This window comes from Epinephelus fuscoguttatus, linkage group LG9 (assembly GCF_011397635.1).
Source record: "Epinephelus fuscoguttatus linkage group LG9, E.fuscoguttatus.final_Chr_v1".
Lineage (NCBI taxonomy): Eukaryota > Metazoa > Chordata > Actinopteri > Perciformes > Serranidae > Epinephelus > Epinephelus fuscoguttatus.
In genome coordinates, this window is record NC_064760.1 from 22,682,051 (window position 1) to 22,702,466 (window position 20,416).

The 20,416-nt window shown below is 40.4% G+C and overlaps 1 protein-coding gene across 1 annotated transcript in view; it reads left to right on the forward strand.

Annotated features, from left to right (window-relative positions):
- The first annotated feature begins 3,868 nt into the window (after positions 1-3,868).
- Positions 3,869-20,416, forward strand: part of slc43a1a (solute carrier family 43 member 1a) — a 33,033-nt gene continuing 16,485 nt past the window's right edge. Inside the window, exons 1-5 of the mRNA XM_049585760.1 lie at positions 3,869-4,105; positions 10,471-10,634; positions 12,269-12,461; positions 13,465-13,520; positions 14,377-14,453. Coding sequence (XP_049441717.1) covers positions 10,481-10,634; positions 12,269-12,461; positions 13,465-13,520; positions 14,377-14,453 — 480 coding nt within the window. The 5' untranslated portion in view covers positions 3,869-4,105; positions 10,471-10,480. The remainder of the gene's footprint in view (positions 4,106-10,470; positions 10,635-12,268; positions 12,462-13,464; positions 13,521-14,376; positions 14,454-20,416) is intronic.

Genomic DNA, 20,416 nt, shown 5'->3' on the forward strand with positions numbered 1-20,416 from the left:
AATTCGTACATATCCCACGAAATGCTGAGCCAGTAATTCATGCATAACTCTATGTATTTTGGAAGGTGGCAATCAAGTGACCAATGCACTGATGGGAGTAAAGGTGGTCCCAAGTGGTCCAGTTAGGGGGCAGGTTGCAGTGGTAAATGGGTCATGAAACACAGGACATCCCCCAGGAGACTGGTGTTCAGAGCCATATGAACATTGTTTTTTCCCTAAACCTAACCACAGTAACTTTACTTTCCTAAACCAAACCTCCGTAACTTTATATTAATTATGTAACTTTACATTAAGAATGGAACCTCAGTTGTGGGGTGCTTTGTCACAGGATATCATACAAACCATTGTATGAGGGTACATTGTAGTTTTTGTTCATACACATGAAGTCACTTTTGACGCAAAATACATTTCTGCCCATGCTTTTTCAGAGTTTATTTATATAGCATTTTTCAAAAGGTTACAAAGGATTTGCAAAAAAAAAAATAAAAAAAAATCAAGTAAATTAACAACTTAAAGTACAAAGATGACAACATAAAAGAGTAAAACAAAGACCACCAGGTTAAATATGAGCTATAAAATGATAAAAGACTTAAAAACACATTTGTGAAAGTAAGGTTTTGAAAAAGATTTAAAGACGGAAACTGACTGAGTGAAAGGCCCATTGCTCTGTGTAGGTATTGCTGCAGCTGTAGCTGCCCGCCATAACCTACAAGTCAGTCCACAATCAGCCCTGAAGACAATGCTAAATTAGCATTTAGCTAACCCGATACCCACGCAACCCGGTGGTTAGGGTACATCTCACTTCTTATAAGCTGAATCACGTCTTCTTGTGTAGTAAATATGAAATGGATTATTGTTATGCTTGGCCCTGTTGGTTACACATGGTGTTGTAGCAGTGTTCAGATAGCTGTTGCGTTAGTGGGTTTGTCTTGTGCTGGTAGTGGGCGCGGGTCATAGAGGCCCACGTATACGCTACAAATGGAATCTGTCTGCAGCTACTCGTCTCCATTGTGCCTGTTGCGCACTTCCTGTCATCAACAGGTGTCTGTGATCTGTGATGAGCCACAAACACCATGAAAAATAAGACTACCGGCAGAAAAACATGGCCAAAACACAATAAAACAAAACAAGACAAATGCAAATATTTGTTGAGGGAGGAAATGTTTTCATCGTGTTTGTTAGGCCTCAAGAGTACAAACAATTTGCGTTGGTGAGTAACAGTGAATGTAAACAGAAACGTTGTTTATGGGAAAACTCCACGGTGCACCTTTAAAGTCTGAGTAAAGCAAAAAGTAATATGAGTTATTAGTTTGTCACACCACAGAAAGATGTGTTCTTATGCCCTCAGCCAAATTTGAATGATTTAAAGAGTCACCAAGTATATAAATTAAGTTTCAAAATCATGTAAAAGGAGGCAGTATTCTCGGCTGTGAGATGCTGAGGGTGTGTCCGCTGAGTGCGCCCAAGCCATGGCCACTCGCAGGAACGCTGCAGCCTCTTTTAATTGTAGCACTACAGTGAATGCTTCATCTAGCAGCTGTATTGGACTTGTACAGTCATATGTGTTTGAGCCACCAGAGCTAGAATTAAATTTCAGAGCTAGAGGACACTGACCTGCCCGAAACTCAACCTAATTCCTCTCAGTCTGCAACAGAATGGGAGCTTCTGTTCTATCAAACAACTCCAAAACTCCACTACAGAACGCCTTTAGTTCTTCTATAGTGTAGGGGCAGCGGTTATGCTAAAGGTTGCTCCACTGCGTCATTGAGCAAGCTTTAAGCTCCACCCAAAATACAAAATAATAACTCCACAATTCAGCACTATATAGGTTCCCGGTCTTTATACATGTTTACAATAAGTATTCTCTGACGTATAATGTGCTTAAATGTAAATCTCAGATTTTACTTTACCTCAACTTTAAATTCAAAGCTGTAACTCTAAGTTATGAGTCAAGTATTAGCACTGAAAACTGCTGCTTAAGGCAACAATAAAAATATATTGGTACATTTTCTTGTTTGTTTGGACAAATATCTAAGTGGGTATACTGTCCCATAATTCTAATGGCTTTTGGGCTGAGAGATGAGCCTACTGTAAATGGACTACCACTTTATACACTACATACAGCTTATACAGATATGTCCATGATGGATAATTGCACTGAATAAGTAGCTGTAAGTACATGTTTGATCTGTGAGGAGATTTTTCGTTTTAGAGATGGTGAACACAGTTCAAATATGTATTCATTGTTCTGTATGGACAGAGTGCTGTACAAAGTTAAAGGTAGACTGTGTGTTAATTACTGTTATTACTTTACACTGAAGTGAAAAGATAGAAGAACCACCACCAGTAAAAGTAACAGTGCAGTCTTTCTGTAGAGTGCATCGCTCAGCTAATTTGCTTTGGTAACCTAAATGTGTTTTTCCTGCTTAGCTTTGAACACTATTTATACACAAACAGCGGAGACATTTGCATCAGCCAGTAGATGCCCATCAACACATACAGCATAAACTTTCAGGGAAATAACAGCCGAAAGGTTATGTAGATTAAGTTTTTTTTTAAGGTGTATTTGCAGTGGTGGAAAGAAACCAAGTACACTATTGAGATACTTGTTCTTTCCTTGATTGTTTCCATTTTATACTACTTTGTGGGCCCACTTCCACTCCACTATAATTCAGAGGCAAATACTGTACTTTTAACTCCACTACATTTATTTGATAACTTAGGTTACCTTGCAGATTCAAGTTAAAAATGCAGGATGTAATCAACAAATAAATAATGATATACTTTTAGCCTATAAGATAAGACTATATTGATTCATAGGGGAAATTCACAAGCAACCCAAAAGATGAAGTGTGTATCGTGAACTCAACAGGCCTATATTTAGGACAGGCGTCTATATGGGACAGGCCTTTAATTCCTTTCACACCAAACTGTTGCTCAGCAAAGATGGGAAACACGATCAGATTGTGTATTTAAACGAGTATGAATTACTTGTTTAAAAATTAGGCATCATATATCATATCAATTATAAGTAATTTATTTGATCTAGCAGTGCATCAGAGAGAGACAGTTACAGCACTCTAAGAATACAGCACACAGCATACTGACACAACACCACTTCATCCCTGTTAAAACAGTACTCACAACTTGGATTAATTTTTAAGAAACATATTTTGATCTGACTAAAGGAGTATGAATAACTCACAGGGTAATTGAGGAAAGGACATATAATTTGATTTGCCTTCATACGTGCTTTCTGAAGAACTTCTAATACAAAAAAAAAAAGAACTGTTTGGCAACCAGACCAGGTGTCTAATTGAGACATTGTCAGTAGCCATACTGGGTGTTTAATTGGGACTAAGCTTTTAACTTAAGTTTCACAGTATTCAAGTAATTAAAATTAGCCCCATCTCTAGCAGCTGCAACATTAAAGGAATGTACTAACTGATGCATCATGATTACTAAACAGTAATATAACAGTAGCATAACTTTTGTGCTAAGAGGTATGAATGCAAGACTTGTACTTGTAACAGAGTGTTTCTACACTGTCTTTTGTTTGAGTAAGAGTAGCACCAGCACAGTGCTACTCTTACTCAAACAAAAGACAGTTCGCCTCCCAGCACTGCCTATTTGTTTAATAATCATATGCATATTACAGCTACAGCTTCATTTCTGATGAACACCTCATTTAAAGTCGCCATATTCACTGTATCTGAGGAGTTTTAGCTGCAGGCTCCATGAGAGACATTTGCATCGAGCTGAGTGAAGACAGTCGTCCTGCGAAGTGGTGAATGACTTCTCTCCACCCATTGAAAGAGGGAGGGAATTAGAAGTCAAATTAGGAGAAGGGGGGGAGTTTGTAATGAAACCAGAGAGGGGAAAGTAGTGTGGAGTCTGTTAAGGACTACCACTAAAACCTCGACAGGGAAGAAAGGAAGCAGGGAAAGGAGAGGGTTTAATTCAGGGGTTTACTGCTTACTAATTAACAATAACAACAACAACAACAATAATCAGCTGTTAGAGCAGTTCTTTAATCCTTACTTTTGTCACTCAGTGAGCAACATCTCAAGCATTTTTTTCCTCTCTGAAAAGACGCTCAACTAAAGTAAGTAAAAGAGTTTCTTTGTTTAAGTATTCACTATATTGTTTTTATGTGTGTGTGTGAATTAAGTATAGTAGTGTAAATGAAATATAATTACGTGTGTGTAAAGTGGCGGCAGCAGGACTAACCGGCTGCGGATACTCACACGTGGCATGAAACTGGGACGTCAAATACAAAGAGGAAATTCAACATACTGAAGTCTCTCTGTGATCAGTGTGTTAAACCCGCCAATATGTGTGATAGAAAAAAAAGTTTCATATTTTGGGCTTTCCCACACACACACTGAGAGAAAGTGTCAATAGAAACCACAAAAGAAGGGGTGAGTAATAACCTGAAAGCAGCGGGCTGTCTAGGAAGTGACCATTTAGATGTGTGGCTGCTCATGCTGTTATAGTGGCTCCTGTGTTTATCTTCCTGTAAGTGGTAAACTCCTGCTTTGGTATATTGTGCCATTTGTAAGCCTATAATAATCACACAGCTACATGCGTTTTATCACACCCTAATTGAAATGTTAAATTACAGTTTTGGCCAGAAGCTGTGGGCAGACATGTTTGGGTTAGTGAGATAAAGACATGGCCTTTGTTGCCTTCAGGGGCACCCCTCAGAGTCAGATTTTATACAAACCTTTTATGATTCTAATGTGAAAATAACTTTAAAATAAAGGAGCATGTATAACGTGTTTAAGTGGGGTGTGTTGCTTGAAGTCACTCAGACACAGAGGTGGCGATAATTATAATGACAAAAAGTAGGCTTATGTCATGTTAATCGGATCCCCATTAGTTTCCACAAACTGGTTGCTAGTCTTCTTGGGGTCCACTCACAAAGCAACTTTAAAAATACACCAATTTAAAGTCACACAGTAGCAATGAGATGATTACACTCAATATCAGCCCCAAATGAATTAATTGAAAAATGTATATAAAAAAACAAAAAACAAAAAACAAAATTGTCACAAATTCCCTGTACCAACTGAAAAATCAATTAACAAAAATGTTCCAAAACTGCCATGTTTCGTTGCCAAAAAGTGTTATATAAACTGCAACTGTTATTTTTGGTCTTGATTAAAATATCTCCTCAGAAAATAGTGAAAATGTCCATCACAATTTATGCAGAGCAAAATGTGACATCTTCAAATACTTGTTTTTGATGATAAATAATGTACAGTAGGGCTGCAACGATTAGTCGACTAATCGACTATTGAAATAATCAGTGACTACTTTAGTAGTCGACTAATCTGTTTGAGTCATTGTTCATAGAAAAGTACTATAAAAGTACCCCAGAATACTTGTATTCCAGCTTGTTACGTTCAGATATTGGCAGCTTTACACACTCTGAACTAAAACCCTTTGGCGTGAGTACGAAACAAGACATTAAATGACATAATTTTGGGGTTTGGGAGAGACAGACCGACATTTTTCAACATTTTAACACATTTTTCGATAAAATGATTAGTCGACTAATTGAAGAAATAATCAGCAGATTAGTCGACAATGAAAATAATCGGTAGTTGCAGCTCTAATGTACAGTGTTAGAAAACACTGGAGAAGCTGGGGCTGCCAATCTTGGGGTGTGTTGTGGCAGTTTTTGCCTCTTAAATCAGTCAAATAATTATTCAGTTATTAGAAATGCTGGCAATTCATTTTCTTTTAATCGATTAATCAATTAAAACAGCACAACCATGAGTAACTTTTTCCACATGTTCTTGTCAGTGATTTCATGACTCTTTCTGCCTCCTTCACTGTCACCTGTAGGTATGTGTGGTATCATGGGAAACAGCAACTTTTGGGCACATGAGAGAAGTTTTCCTTGCAGGCTTTCTGATAGAGAGCCCTATTGGAAACTCCCTACGGCGCCTCTTGAGGGTCTTTCTTGTGCGCTGTGCTCACAATTCCGACTTTTGGGACAGCACATGAACGCGGCAGCAGACTAGCTCCGGGACGGGTCTTTTCAGCGGCCGCCCCGCCGTTCCGGTAACCGGACCCCGGGCTGAGGTCATGCCCGCGGAGAGACAGCTGCTCGCCGCCTGGGCAGCCTCGGGGGTTGCGTTTGTGGACGCCTCGGGGAACAGAGGCTCCAAGGGTGCGTGGTTTATTTTGTTGGGGACTTGTGAGGATAAAGAGTTTGGCCTGCGGTCCTTTATGTCCGGCAGAGGTGCATAAACACGGCCGGTCAAGGTCAGAAACATCCCTGCGGGGAAAAAAAGAGCAGGGCTGAGTGGGAGCATCAACACAGAGACATGAAAGAAAGCAGGACATGTGATCACTTGAATGTGTCATGGTCAGCTTAAAGTTTAATACAGAAGCAGAGGAAAAGGTTTTTAAAATAATTATAATAATACTACAAAATATAACACAATATAACCTCCTCTGCTATAAATACCAAACCTCTCTATGGGAGCAACAGACTTTTAGTCATGGCAACATTGCATCAGCTGCTTGTGCTCAGGTATTTCAGGAAGCAGTTTCCTTATTTGGTGTTCAGCTCAGTACAGTCTTCACCTGCTCTTCACACACACACTTCACAGTGTTATGACAAGGCCTCACAACTGCGTGCCAACCCCAAATAGTCTTTGCCTTTTTGTGTTTTAGCTTGTTTGCAAGTCTTTGTTGAGTGTTGACCTTTCCCGCGTATCAACACCAGGACACGCCTTAATGACATCTTGCAGCTACCAAATAACTGCTGCCCTGACAAGCAGCGCAAACTGGCGGGAAAACAGGGAGGAGGAAGAATGTGTGGAAACTATAAGTGGCAGCAGGCCAGATGGTTGTATTGAACTTGAATGACTTTAGTGTCTTGCATCAGTCCTCGTGGCTTTATAACCTGAGCTCAAATACACACTGAGGAGCAACTGATACCATTCTCACATAAACACACGTGGTCTGTTGTCGTCGTGACACCAAGGAGGCATGACTCTGTGTTGCATTAACAACATTGTCTCCCGAGCAATGAGTGTGTGAGATGTTTATTGTGAGTTGCAGTCACAGCACCGTAAATCCAGTCCATGTGACAGTAGGCTCTATACTTAGGCCTTTAATGGAGTGTGTCAGTTCATGTTTGACAGAATGGTCGCTGTGTCCGTTCTGATGGATTAACACATTAACAAGTCATTTTTAACATTTTATGTCTACAATGTGGACAGTTCTGAGATAGTTGTGTGCTTAAAGCAACATTATGAAACTTTTTACTTTTAAATAACGGCTTCAACATTATTTTGATGACACACTGACTTGTAATAGGGAGAGTGGCACCTCCGTCATTCCCACATTCCCACGCCTGTTCCTGCGATATGTGGGGCGGATCACCAGAACAAAATGCTTCACGGCACCAGCTAGCTCGGCTGTTTGGTGCTGGTTTTCATGTTGTTGTGTGGGATTTTCGTTTAACATGTTGGTTGGCGGTTTAAAGTAAAAATTTAAAAAAAAAATAGCTAGCTAGGTATTCTCAGTAACAGACATCAGGGCAGAGGCGAAAAGACAAAAGAGGATTTTGATGGAGGAAGCAAACAAGCGACCGAACACCAAGCTGACAGTCGGCTGTTGGCCAAAGTTGGGTCGTCGGTGAGCGTCTGTCGCCCTAGTTTTTGCAGTATATCCCACACTGTCGGAACTAGCCAGCCCTTGTTGGCTTTTTCGAATGACTCAGTGTGTTGAATCACCACCTGAGACGCAGAACCTATCAGTAAATGAAATCACTGTGATTGGCACGAGAAGAAAAAAGTAGGTAACAAAAGCGATGAAATGAACAAAGAGATCAAAGCAAGCTAGCTATCTTAGGTATTATTTTTTAGCCATTTGGCTCTTTTGCAGGAACTGTGTTATTGTTCACTGCCTGACGGTAAATATCGGGTTGTGTCATTAATGTGGTCACTGGCTAACTTCCAGTTTTCCTTTTTGCACAAAGAGTACTGGCACCCGCTGCTATGGAGTTATTTTCTTGCGTGCAGGCGCAGAACGCACCTGCTACTTGGCCTTGGCTTTAGTCTTTGCGGTGTGTTCAAATGCAACTTTTTGGATGAGACATGGGCCCTGAAGCTGTGCTGATCTGTCTTGCTGCTTCAAGCATAAATACCATCAGCTGGACAGTTTCTGCTTCTCTAATGTGAGAATTTACTTCTTTTCTTGGTCTTATGTTACAGTGAATTGAATATTCTGGAGTTTTGGACTGTTGGTCGGACGAAACAAAACTTTTATAAAAGGACGCATTAGGCTGTAGGAAGTTGCGATGACCATTTTTGAAGGTTTTCTGCTGCTTTATAGGCTGGACGATTTATCAAGAAGATAAATCGATTACAAAACAGTCATTAGTTGTCCTTGTTTTTATTTTTAATTTCTTGTTTATGTTACGCACCAATACACCAGAGCAAATTCCTTGTATGTGCACACCAACTTTGCAATAATCAGCACTCTATACTCTGAACCGTTATAGTTTTAGCCCTGCTTTAAGTTACTAATTGGCAAAAAGTTACCCTCTTTTCCACATATATGCTCTTGTAATTTAATTAACAGGTTGATATGTGGATTATACACCTACGGGACTGAGTGAATGAGCTCCATTTTGTTCTGTCGCCTCATTGTTAAGAGTTGGGGAGCGTGTGTGTGTGTATGGGGTTTTCAGCATGGGGTGTCAGTTACATAGAAATCCCCCCTTTTCAAACTTCCTTTTCAGCACAAAGGCAGTTCAGTGGGCTATGAATAATCGCATTACATGCACGCGTCACGAGCACATACGCAGACTCATGGACACACGCAGAGTCAAATCTGTCCCATTAGATCTCCTCCTCATTGCCAATACAACACACACACGCAGAGGAGAAGCCCTCATTAGGAACTACTCAGTGTTTCCTGTTCGAGGCCTTGACTGACCCCCCCCCCCCCCCACACACACACGCTTCTCTTTAAATCAAGTGGCTGAGACTTTTCCTCCCTCCATTCCTTTCCACTTCTTCTCTGGTGCTCCACCAAATAGAATAGCTGGTTATATTTGGATCTTTGTTCCTTGTGTCAATGTTTCCCAGATGTGTGTGTGCATGTTTGTGTGTTATTCTGTCACAGTGATCACGACTGGATTCTCACTAATGTCCTAGGTGACAGTGACCAATGACCTGTCCTGTGCGTGTGTGCGTGTGTTGAGGTGGCCATGACTAACTTGACTTTATTTGTTCTGTCGAGTCCTGAGTCATAAGTATTCTCTTTGTGTGTGTGTAGTTTGTTTACACTCACTTTTGACCCAGTAATCCCAGTGAGATTAGCCTCAAAGCTAAACTGCGGTTACACGCTATTGAAAGACTCGTTGAATCCAGCTTTCAGATGGAAATGTCGCCCTTTTAAGATTCTGTCCCTATTTCCAGAACAAAAGCAGACACGTCGGGCGCTCAGCATTGTTTCCTCCGGTCAGAATTGAGAGTGAAATAGCTGCTCAGTGGGTGCATTTCTGAGGACAATGCAGCGCAAGGTGTCAGGTACCCAAGGGGGATTTACAAAACAATGACTGGTCACATGGGCGCTCATTAGGCAAACTGAGAGAAAAAGGTCCCGTCTGGAGCGGCTCCATCAGGTCTCCTCAGTGAAGTAGACTTAAACTTTAAACTTAACTGAAACTTAAAATACATTAAATATCATAGATTTTGTTTTTATTATTTTGTGAAACTTAGTGGAAAAAACAGGAGATGCCCTTTTGTAAATCCCTTCTCTGTTGATCAAGGTGGACAGAGCTCAAAATGGATCCTTTTAAACTCAAGTTGGAGTCAGATGGTTGGACATGAATGATCTAACGCTTGTCTTTGAGTTTAAGGGTGATTATAATGCATCATTGTTTGTTTTATGCTGTTTGTATAAAGGGTGCAGTGACTTTTCAATCGATGGAAAATATAACTAGCAAAAGACTTTGATAGTCAGATAATAGTTTGAGCATGTTTTAAGCAAAAATAGCTTAAACTTAGGTTCCAAAAACGTGCATAATTGCTTGTTTTCTTATTTTCTTTGGTAGAAAATTAAATATATTTGTATTTTTTACTGTTGATTGGGTAAAACAAGGAATTTGAAGGTGCCACCTTGGGCTCTTGGAACTTGAGATGGACAACACAAATCGATTAGTCAAGAAAATAATTGATAGATTGATCAATAATCAAAGTAATCCTTGGTTGCAGCCCTACTTTGCAGTTTTGTCCATTTGTATAAACGCTGATCCAGGGACAGGCATCGCAACCTAACCTAGCCCCGGCTGTAATTCCCGCTGTCGTTTGTGTTACCTGGTTCCGTTCTGTTTGTTTCTGTAAAGTCATGTACCCACTAACATGGCCTGACATCTCAACATGCTAGTTTGATAATATACTAACTCTCACCTTCTTCCTTGCCTCTCTTCCATCACAGAACAACAGCGATGGCGCCCTCTCTCCCCCAGGCCTACAGGCGGCGCTGGTGGATGGCAGTGACAGCAGTGATTGAAAACCTGCTGTGTTCGGCCGTGCTGCTGGGCTGGGGCTCCCTACTTATCATGCTGAAAAGGGAAGGCTTCTACTCCCACCTGTGCTCAGGTAACTACACCAGCTCTCCTTCACGTAAAGGTGCAGTCAGCGATTTTAACGCAACACACTTCGTCAAATTTAGCAAATATTGTCTCAGAAAAATAAGGTGTTCATAGAGTGCCATGACTCTGTAAATCGGAAGCAAATAAATCGGCTAGGGCCGAACTATACAACACTATTTCAGCCAGTCAGCAGCAGGGGGCGTTTGTGCTCGTGCATGGGACAGAAAAAAGGCCAGGGACGTGTAAAGCTTTGTTTATACTTGCTTCCGTAGATGGCCAAGCTGTGATCATGCACAGAGGTGTTTATGTTAAATGGCTAATTATTGCAATGTGCTTTGAAACGTCAGGGGGTGTGTAAATTAGGTATTCTGTAAGCACGAAATCAACGAGTGTTATAGCAGAAACATTATCAGAAAAGTAGGCTGCCTGCCAACAGTACAAACACAGTCAAACATTATGGTTGTGTACTCTAATTATTGCCGTCGCTTACCTCCATGAAGACATTATTCTATATCGCTTTGTTGGCCCTGCGGTTGTCACCCTTTCCATGGGACTTCTTTTAACTTTTACAGCGCTCTCTCATGTTCGTCCACACGCTGCGGCAAAAAGCCTCTTTTTTCCCTAGTGTGGTGACCTTAATTAAAAGGCCATGCGAATGTCCCAGTTGTCTCTTCATGAAGGGTTGTAGAAATGTCTGGACGGGCGAAACTGCTCAGCCAGTCTTCCCTGTTAAAGTGAAATGTACAGTTGCACGACCAACTACTGTGACAACTTTCAAAGCCTTTGCTCTTGAAGTGATGACATCGTATTTTGGTGCATTTGTTTGGGTGATGAGTTTAAATGTCAACAATCTTTCTCTAGAGTTGCTGACTCTACCTTTAACCCTAATTTGTTTGTTTGTTTCTCTTACACAGCTCCAAAAACATACTCAACATTGAAACGTCATGGCTTCTCACAACTTTATGAAAATTGCTTGTAAATATATATCTTTAACTAATGACATATTTCAGACCTCTGCTACAGAAAATTATGCACTTTCCTCTGTTTTTTTCCCCATATCACAAATTAGTCTATTTATCCCATTGGAGTTTTATTTTTGTTTATCTTCTGGGGTCTAATTGACCTCGAACATTTGTAATGTCACCATGTATTGTAACACACTGAACGCTTCTTTGCCAGTGAATGAGTTTTTGGCAACCCAAAGGATGATGGATTTGTTTATAGATACTCCATATAACCTTAAAAACATTACATTTTTCCATGTTTAGTGTAGCATCATAGCTTTATGCTCATTTCTTTACTTTGACAACTTTATTAAGCCCAGTATCTGTCAAAAGGAAGGCTTACCGCATTGTTGTTTTTTTTTAGTTATTCTTCGGTTGCCTTTGCAATAATCTTTTTTTTTTTTTTTTTTTACACACACTGTACTTAGAGTCTGTGACGTAATGAGGTGAAGCCAATGTCAGTGGTTTCCGACCTTTATAGTTTGTGATCCCTCAGTTTGGATCAGTGTCTGTTTTCAAACTCCTTGTCTATGATTGCATATCAACACCAGCTGTAACTGATTATTTTTAGAGGCTTGAGAGGGACCTATTTTTTGCAATAATTTCCTTACTCACCCTTCTTATTTCTTTCCCACAGTGAATGAGTCTGTGGTCGTGTCCTTGGGCAACTCCTCCAGCGGTGAGGTGGAGGAGTGGCTCAGCTGTGTGGACCAGGAGGAGATGCTGAATCTGGGCTTCACCATTGGCTCCTTCTTGCTCAGCGCCACCACTCTACCGCTCGGTATCCTGATGGACAAGTTTGGGCCGCGCCCAATTCGCCTGATGGGCAGGTAATGGTTTTAACGCAGACTGTCCCATTTGTAATGGAATGCACATCTGCTGGGGGTTGACTTGGTTAAAGTGTCAAGTGTCTTTTTGTGTTTAGTATAATTCCCAAAAACCTAAATCTCTTTTTTGAAATACAGATTTTCCGAGTGGAACGTCTTATTTGGAGGCTTGACTTCATATTTTCCTTTATCATTGTTATGATAATAACAATCTGGAGTGAATGTCCTCAAATACAAGGGTCATAGTAAAACAAAAAGTAAACAGATCACATTCCAAAAATGGTTTTCTTAGTGTGTAAATCAATAAATGAAGGTGGAGCAGTGGAGTGTGTTCACATTGTTTTTATAGTGAGTAGTGAAATTCTTTCTCACTGGGTGTGGACACACGTGAACACAATGGTACTGCCAGAATACAGAGGAATTACTGGTAGTATCTGCACGGACATGCACAGGCATGCATTATGAACACACATACACACACACACATACACACACACGCCCTTTCTCTTTCTCATTCACAGTTTCAGCAGCTATTAAACTGAGTAGCCCAGTGCTTTGATAATACGCTGAACGCTGATAGATATGGAAAAAGAGAAGTTTATCTGGAGCTGCAGGCTGTTAAACAACCGACAGTTTCAGTCTTTGGCAGATAGCCAACGATTTAACCGCTGTACTGTGTATCATACTTTTAATTTTATTCTTGTATGAAAATATTGTGTAACTTATCTGGGTATATAAACATCTGCTGGCCACATTAAACTGTGTCTGAGCTCATGTGAATCACACTTTCACTGAATAGTGTGGCAGTTGTATGACTCAAGACATTTACACCCACAGACATGACGGGCTGAGTCACCAAGCATTAGTTACTCTGCAGTATTTGTGTAATGAGTGATGAGTTTCTATGAGTGTGTCATCGTTTGTACTAATTATTTATATTTGACTTTGTGAAGAAATTATATGAAAGAAGCACGAAAGAATTTAAAATGTCGTTCTTTTGTTACAGTTCGTGTTTCGCTCTGTCCTGTGCTATGATGGCCGTGTCTGCCTATGACCCTCATGGTGAGTACAAACACAGGCTCTAAATAAAACACGTGCCAGACATCAGTGTGACGTAAGAACACTATCTCTTGCATCTATCTTTCAGTTTAAGTTTTAAGTGACAGCTGGAAGCACACCACCCGAGATCTTGATTTACTTAAAGATTACAAGGCCAGCCGTTCATCTGGAAGAGCAACATTCTCAGTGTTTACATATGTTACTGAGGATGTGTTAATTTACACGTATTACATAACACAGTACTCACAGCTAAGACAAGACTGGCTAATAACACATGACATATACACATTCTGTCAGTGGTGCTGTTCAGAGAGTTTTTAAGCAGTAAAAAAACCCTCAGTGGACAAGACAGTGAGGGCATGTTACTTAGTATTAAACCATTTGCAACTGGACAGGTGTGCAAAGGTGTAAAAATGGGTAGACTCCAAATGATCTATACATTCCTTCTTTTACAACTAGCCTTGTAGCTATTATATCTCACCGATGGCCTCTGGTCGTGGCTGTGAAGTGTCAGGTGGAATAAGCGCAACCGAAATTGGATCAGGTTCTAGATAATGGCAGATAGTCAGCTTCCTTTCACACCACACACATGGTGTAAAATACACACCACGAAGTGCCTGTGTGCTACCTTGAAATGCAATATTTTAATTCCTGCAGCATGTTTACTGAGCTCCTGTGCCAACTGTTACATTCACTTTATAAGGACCTCAATATGCTTCAGATAAACTATGTCTGTTTGATCATCTAGCAACATCTGGTTGGTCTTTTGGGGGACGAGGTGGAAGACGTATCCTCCGGCCTTTTCCTGAGAGAGTTGATTTTGGCTCAAACTCTTCCGTGTTTCTGTTTTTCTCCGCAGTTCTGTCAGCGCTCATTTTCTTGGCTCTCTCCCTGAACGGCTTCGGAGGCATCTGCCTGACCTTCACCTCGCTCACGGTAAGACACACAACCAACAGGAAGCAGAGAAAGACAGATTCCCACTGATTAACCAAGAAGACTATAAATAAATATGATACTGATATTTACTCATGAAACGAGATATCACCCGGGTGATATCGTGAAAATCAGTAGCACAAAATGTAGATATATATCTGTGGTGTATTGCTATCACACTGAACCAAAAGAGACTCAAATGCAGACTCAGGGACGGAATAAAGTTCAAAACAAGGTCCTTTAATTTCAGGCTAGTTCGGTACACAGATGTCAGTCACCCAAGCAAAAATCCAGAAATGACAGGCAGATAGAAATGATCCCCTTTAATGAGTACGGTGGTATGTTGTCGCTCAACACATCTCATCATAATTTTCAAACTGTCTGGAAAAGCTAGTTTCTAGTTTACGTCACAAGCGGTATTGTAGCCAGGCATCCTGGGTCTGCCCAACTGAACAACTAATAAAACAATAAACAGGATGGAGGACAGTGTAACAGCTCCAACAGCACCTGCTGCCCTTTTATTTTTTTGACCAAAACTCCCACACATGAGCCCCCCCAACAGCCAAAGTCTCCCAGAACCTTTCTCTGCCCTATGGCAACTCAGAGAGACACATTACAGGGAAGTGTGTTACAGTATCACTTTGCCTTTTCTGGTTTTGATGCTCTGAGGAGAATCACGTGTCTTTGTGCCAGTTCTCACTGTTTTGACAGATGAGGTTTTGTCCAGTGACGTGTATTTTGATTGCTGTTTAAGTCTGTCCTCACTTTGTAGAAAAAGAAAAATATAAGACTGAGGGAGAAAAAGAAGATAATAGCTCGCATCTTGAATGGACTGTGTTCAGCAGCTTTGTTGTCTGATTTAGTTCAGGGGTGTCAAACATGCAACCTGTGGGCTAGTACTGGCCCGCCAAAGGGTCGATTCTGGCCCACTGGATGATTTTGCACATCTCATAGTGATGCACTTGTGAAGGCTAAGAGGTCTCAGGAGCAAGTGAGTGGCCTACTTTATGTTAAATCCTGCTCGAGGGGTCTTTTCTACCCTAAATACAGTTTTCTGAGCAAACAATGCACACATATTGTGGTAATATTTAAGATATTTAACATTGTGCAAAATATAGCCAGTCAGCAGTTTCAGTAGAAAAGAATCTGTGTCAGACTTCTATCTTTAAACAATATGGGTGGAACCCAGATGATAAAGCATTGCAAACTTCAGTCACAGGAGTTGAAATGTACCAAAAAATGCACATGTAATGACAGTGAGTAGTAGACAGACTGAATGTGGAAAAGCTGAGACATACTATTGAAATTGCACTTATTTTTCTTAAGATATATCAGGCTGTTCATCATCTGTTATGTAAATGGATGACTGTTTCCAGAATAGACTTTTTTACACAAAAAGAAAGGGAAAGATTGGTTGTTAATATACTGGTTATTGTGACTGTATGTGGCATACAACGTCCCTGGATTAGATGGTCATTTAATACTTCTGTAGACTCACAAGTCAGTCTTTAGATGCTTTGCTTAACTAAAGACTGATGACTTTTATTTTATTTTATTATTTTTTATTTCTCCCTGATTTTGTGTTTAGATGGGTGGATACAATTTCAGAGTTTAAAAAAACTCCCTACTTTGCAGAACCAATAGTAAATCTGCAGGGCGGTCCTTCGGTGGCTCGCTGAACTCTTGTGCTTGTAAACATAGTCCCACTAGAAACACGTGTAGCGGTACAAAATGGCTCAGCGTGCTCGCAGAAAACGCCGTCAAAGTTCAGTGGATGTTTGTCTCCTTTGCGGCGACACATTCTCGCCAACTAAAAGAAACAAACATAATCTTTTACAAGACCATGACTCATCCGTCCGGCTGGACTATAGAGGCAATCGCCTTGTTGTTTACAAATACTTCCGGGTAGAAAACCAGCAGAGCTTTTAGCTATATATATATATATATATATATATATATATATATATATATATATATAGCCTATATATCACATTTTTCACATCACTGTATCATCGTTTGGACTAATCCGATGTTTGTAAAGTCTATAAACACAATGATTGAACAGACATTACTATTTCTGTGTGCACGTTTAGCTGGGCTAACCGTTAGCTGTTAGCCCTGTTGGCCGTTAGCGGGGTCTGTAGTAGGTAATAACTCATTAAACGGTCCGTGAAAAAAGTATCTTTTCCAGCGGATATCTTAGTTACAACATGATTGAGCTAGCAAAGCAGTTTTGTGTTGCTATGTGTGGTATTTATTCAGTTTTAGGAAATCACGATGTCTAGTAAGCATCAGTGGTTGCAGCTGACAAGGACAGCTAACGCTAGCAGCAAAGCTAATAACAGGACGTCATCTGTTAAAAGCCTCCCGTTGTTGGATACGACATGAAACTACTCCAGTTAGCTCAATAATGTTGTAACTAAGACATCCGCTGGAAAAATATTTTCTTCACGGATGAGCACACGTTTGATAAAACGGAGTTAAATGTCTCGGCATCCATTTTCAAGCTCTCTGTGTGTTTGTTTCCTTGCGGACGAGAAAAGGGGGAGCGCACATTTCCGAGAAGGCGTGTCCTTTTCAAAAATGCAAGAGGCGTTGCTTTGTTGCCGGCCGTTTTCGCCGGTGTGTTTAACACACTTTAGAAAGGAGTTTCCCCAGACTATCAGAAGGCGGAGATCTCTGATTGTCTGGTGGCGAGACTTCTGAGGCTTCATTTGCTTTCAAACTGTGTGCTGTATGTGTCTCTGACAAACCTCCAACAAATGTACTGATATGTGTATTTAAAGCTGTCTGAGAAGCCATGACAAAATGTAGTCTTTACAGTAACGTGAACATGGCCAGGTCGTTCAAGGTGCAACACACAATGTCAGATTCTGAGCCATAAAGAACACATCAATTTCTGTCTTTTCCTCTGTCTGTCAGTGTTTGAGTTGCTGATCTACACAAGCATGTCTCTTACATAAGCATCATGTTAACTCAGCATGATGTGATCAAGAAGAGGATAATTTTATTAGTCACAAGTTTAGCTCACAAATGAGTCTTTTCCTTTTTGACGGCATCCAGCAGCCGTCCCCTATAACAGTCTGTGCTGAGGTTACACAACTCATTTTCTGAGAAAGTACTAATGTAGGGTTGTGTTCCTGGAACAAATGAGCGGAACAGTTTTGGTAGCTGACAGCCTCAGCGTGGTCGGGGCCTCTATTTGTCTCAGCTGAGGAAACAGTGTGTGCTGTGACTGGGAGCTGTGTTTGTTTACATTCACGTCAGGCATGTTCATTTGCTTGTGATGTGTCAGCTGGCACCAACATTATCGGGTCTCTTTTATTGTTGTCGCTACCTCCTGTGTCACTTCAAGTATTTTGGTTTGCGTGTGAGTGCGTGTTAACAGTGTTTCCGTCAGAGTTGCACATGACTTCTCCCAGATGGAAAGTCTCCCATTTGTGTTTCCACCAATCACGACCTGCAGCTGACCACACACCCTCCCTGAAGCTCGGCCTCTCACCTCTATTCAAAACACTCAAGGCCACGCCTTCTCTTGTCTCCTCTATTCCCTCTCATTTCCTTCCTTCTTCCTTTGTTCTTGTCTTCCCATCTTCCTTCTCTCTCTCTCTGTGTTCCTCTGTTCTGCCCAGCAGTCAGCAGAAAATCAATGCAGAATCTTTTTAACTCTGCATGACTGTGCACACATGTGGATGTACACATGTGTGCACATGGTTATGTACACACAGGGAGTCGAACATGAAACAGATGTTTAGATAATGAAGCTGAGTATGGATACACAACCCTCTCTTGTGACCTTACACCCCTGTATGGTGACTGCAGCCTGGCTCTGAAGAAAAGAAAAGTTAAGACAGCTGTCTCCGTCTGTGGCTCATGTTGAATCGGCACTCTGCACATTAAAAGTAAACTGTGCCTGTATATCTCACTGAAAACTGCTGACAATATAAATAAACAGCTGACATGGCTGTTTTATCATCCACATAAAAGATGCAACGTTCATTTGTTTAAGTTGCTGTCATGCTATTTCTCAGTCTTGTCTGTTTTGGTGTGAGTTGCAGAGTGTTGGAAGTATCGGCTGTAGAGATGTCTGTCTTCTCTGTCCACTCGGCTTGTGGTGCTAAAAGTGCAAAAGAAACAAAAGCAAAACCACATGTAACTATTTCTTTTCTTCTTTCTTTCCTCTACCAAACTACACCTACTAAGCAAATGGCAAAGATGCCATTAATGTTTATGTCTCCAGCTGTCAGGAGCAAGAGCCTCTCATCCATGAATAGATGCATGCTTCCCCCTGTGCAGTGATTTGGTTGGCAGGTGTACTTTAGTAGAAACAAAATAGTTCCTCCATGAGACTGCTCACAACAAGGTCCGTGGATTATCTTGAGTAACTGGGTCATGGGGTCTGGAAAGAGACATTGCTGTTGAGTTTTTCAAATACATGTTTTTGGTGCTTTGAGAACCACAAGTGCTCTCCATTATCCTGGAGAGAAGGCAGACATCTCTACTGCTGATATCTCCAACACTTAGCAACTCACACCAAAACAATCATGCTGACTATTGAGCACTACAGGTTAGAGGAAAATATGTATTTTTGATTTGGGGGTGAACTGTTCCTTTAAATTCCTGACGCGATCCCAAATTTGCCAAAAGTATCAAATATGTCAGGTTGGATTTTGGGGGGAAATTATGCAAATAACATCTGGAAGAGTTGCAACGATGAGTCCATTCATCAATTAGTTGATGGTAAGAAAATTATCGACAATCATTTTGGACATCAATTAATCTTGTAGGTCATTTTATAAGAAAGAATGCTGCATATTTAATGGATTTTTTTAAATGTTTTTATTTTTAGAATTTGCTGATTTTTTTTGTCTTACTTTATAGTAGATTTATGATGTTTTACAGACCAAATCATCAATTGATCTATAAAAAATAATGTGCCATGTTATATTAGAAAACATAGTAACAGATTTTGATAACCTTAAAGCTTAAAGACAACAAAACAGGGAAATGGCATGTTGGGGGTTAAGTTTATAGCTGAGAAAGTCAGAAGTTTTACACACTCCACCATATATTTTATAGATACTTACCTAAATTTAAAAAACATGCATGTTTTCTTTAAAAATTGCCAAACTTACACCATTTATCACAGCCAGAAACTGTCATAACAGAAATATTGTTGGATTTTCACATTTCTGACGGTCCTTGAACACATTATGTTGGACAAACACTTCAGTCTGAAAAAAAAATCACCAAATCTGAGATTAAACTAGTGAAATTTCATCAAAATCACCTAATTCTACAGTTCTCATTTCAAATTTGGACAATAAAAAAACATTTGCATGAACTAACTTGTATGCACAACACATGTAATTTTCCAACACCAGAGGTTAAGTTTTAAATATCTAATGATTAATTTATGGTGAAGGGAGGGTCATGCATTTTAGCCAGTCACTCAGGGTGGTTCAAGGAAAAATATATGTAGCTGCAGGCAGGGTAAAAAAAAAATGGAGTCACACCCCAGCCACCCCTCCTCTGATAAATAATTAACAATCCCTGATATTATTAATCAGTAGTGCATGGTTATATCTGTCAATAGAGTCTGTGACTCATGGTAGCAACATCACAGCAACCTGGAAACTCCTTTTAGTGTTTGCCCACTAATACACACTCACATAACACTCACACAGGAAGGCACTGTACTCTTTCTACTCTATTAATCACCCACAAACACAAGATTAATATAACACGCACACACACACTCTCATACACTTGAGTAATGCTTAACTCTCCCCGTCCTCCTCTTTGTCCCTGTTTGACCTCTGTGTCTCTCTTTCCATCTCTAATTGGGTTTGCAGTACCAGCAACGACTGGCTTCAACACTGTTGTTCTCAAGAGCGAATAGCAGCAGAGCACAAGGACTGTGAGACATACCCCATCATAATTTAAATCATGTGCTGCAGAGTTAT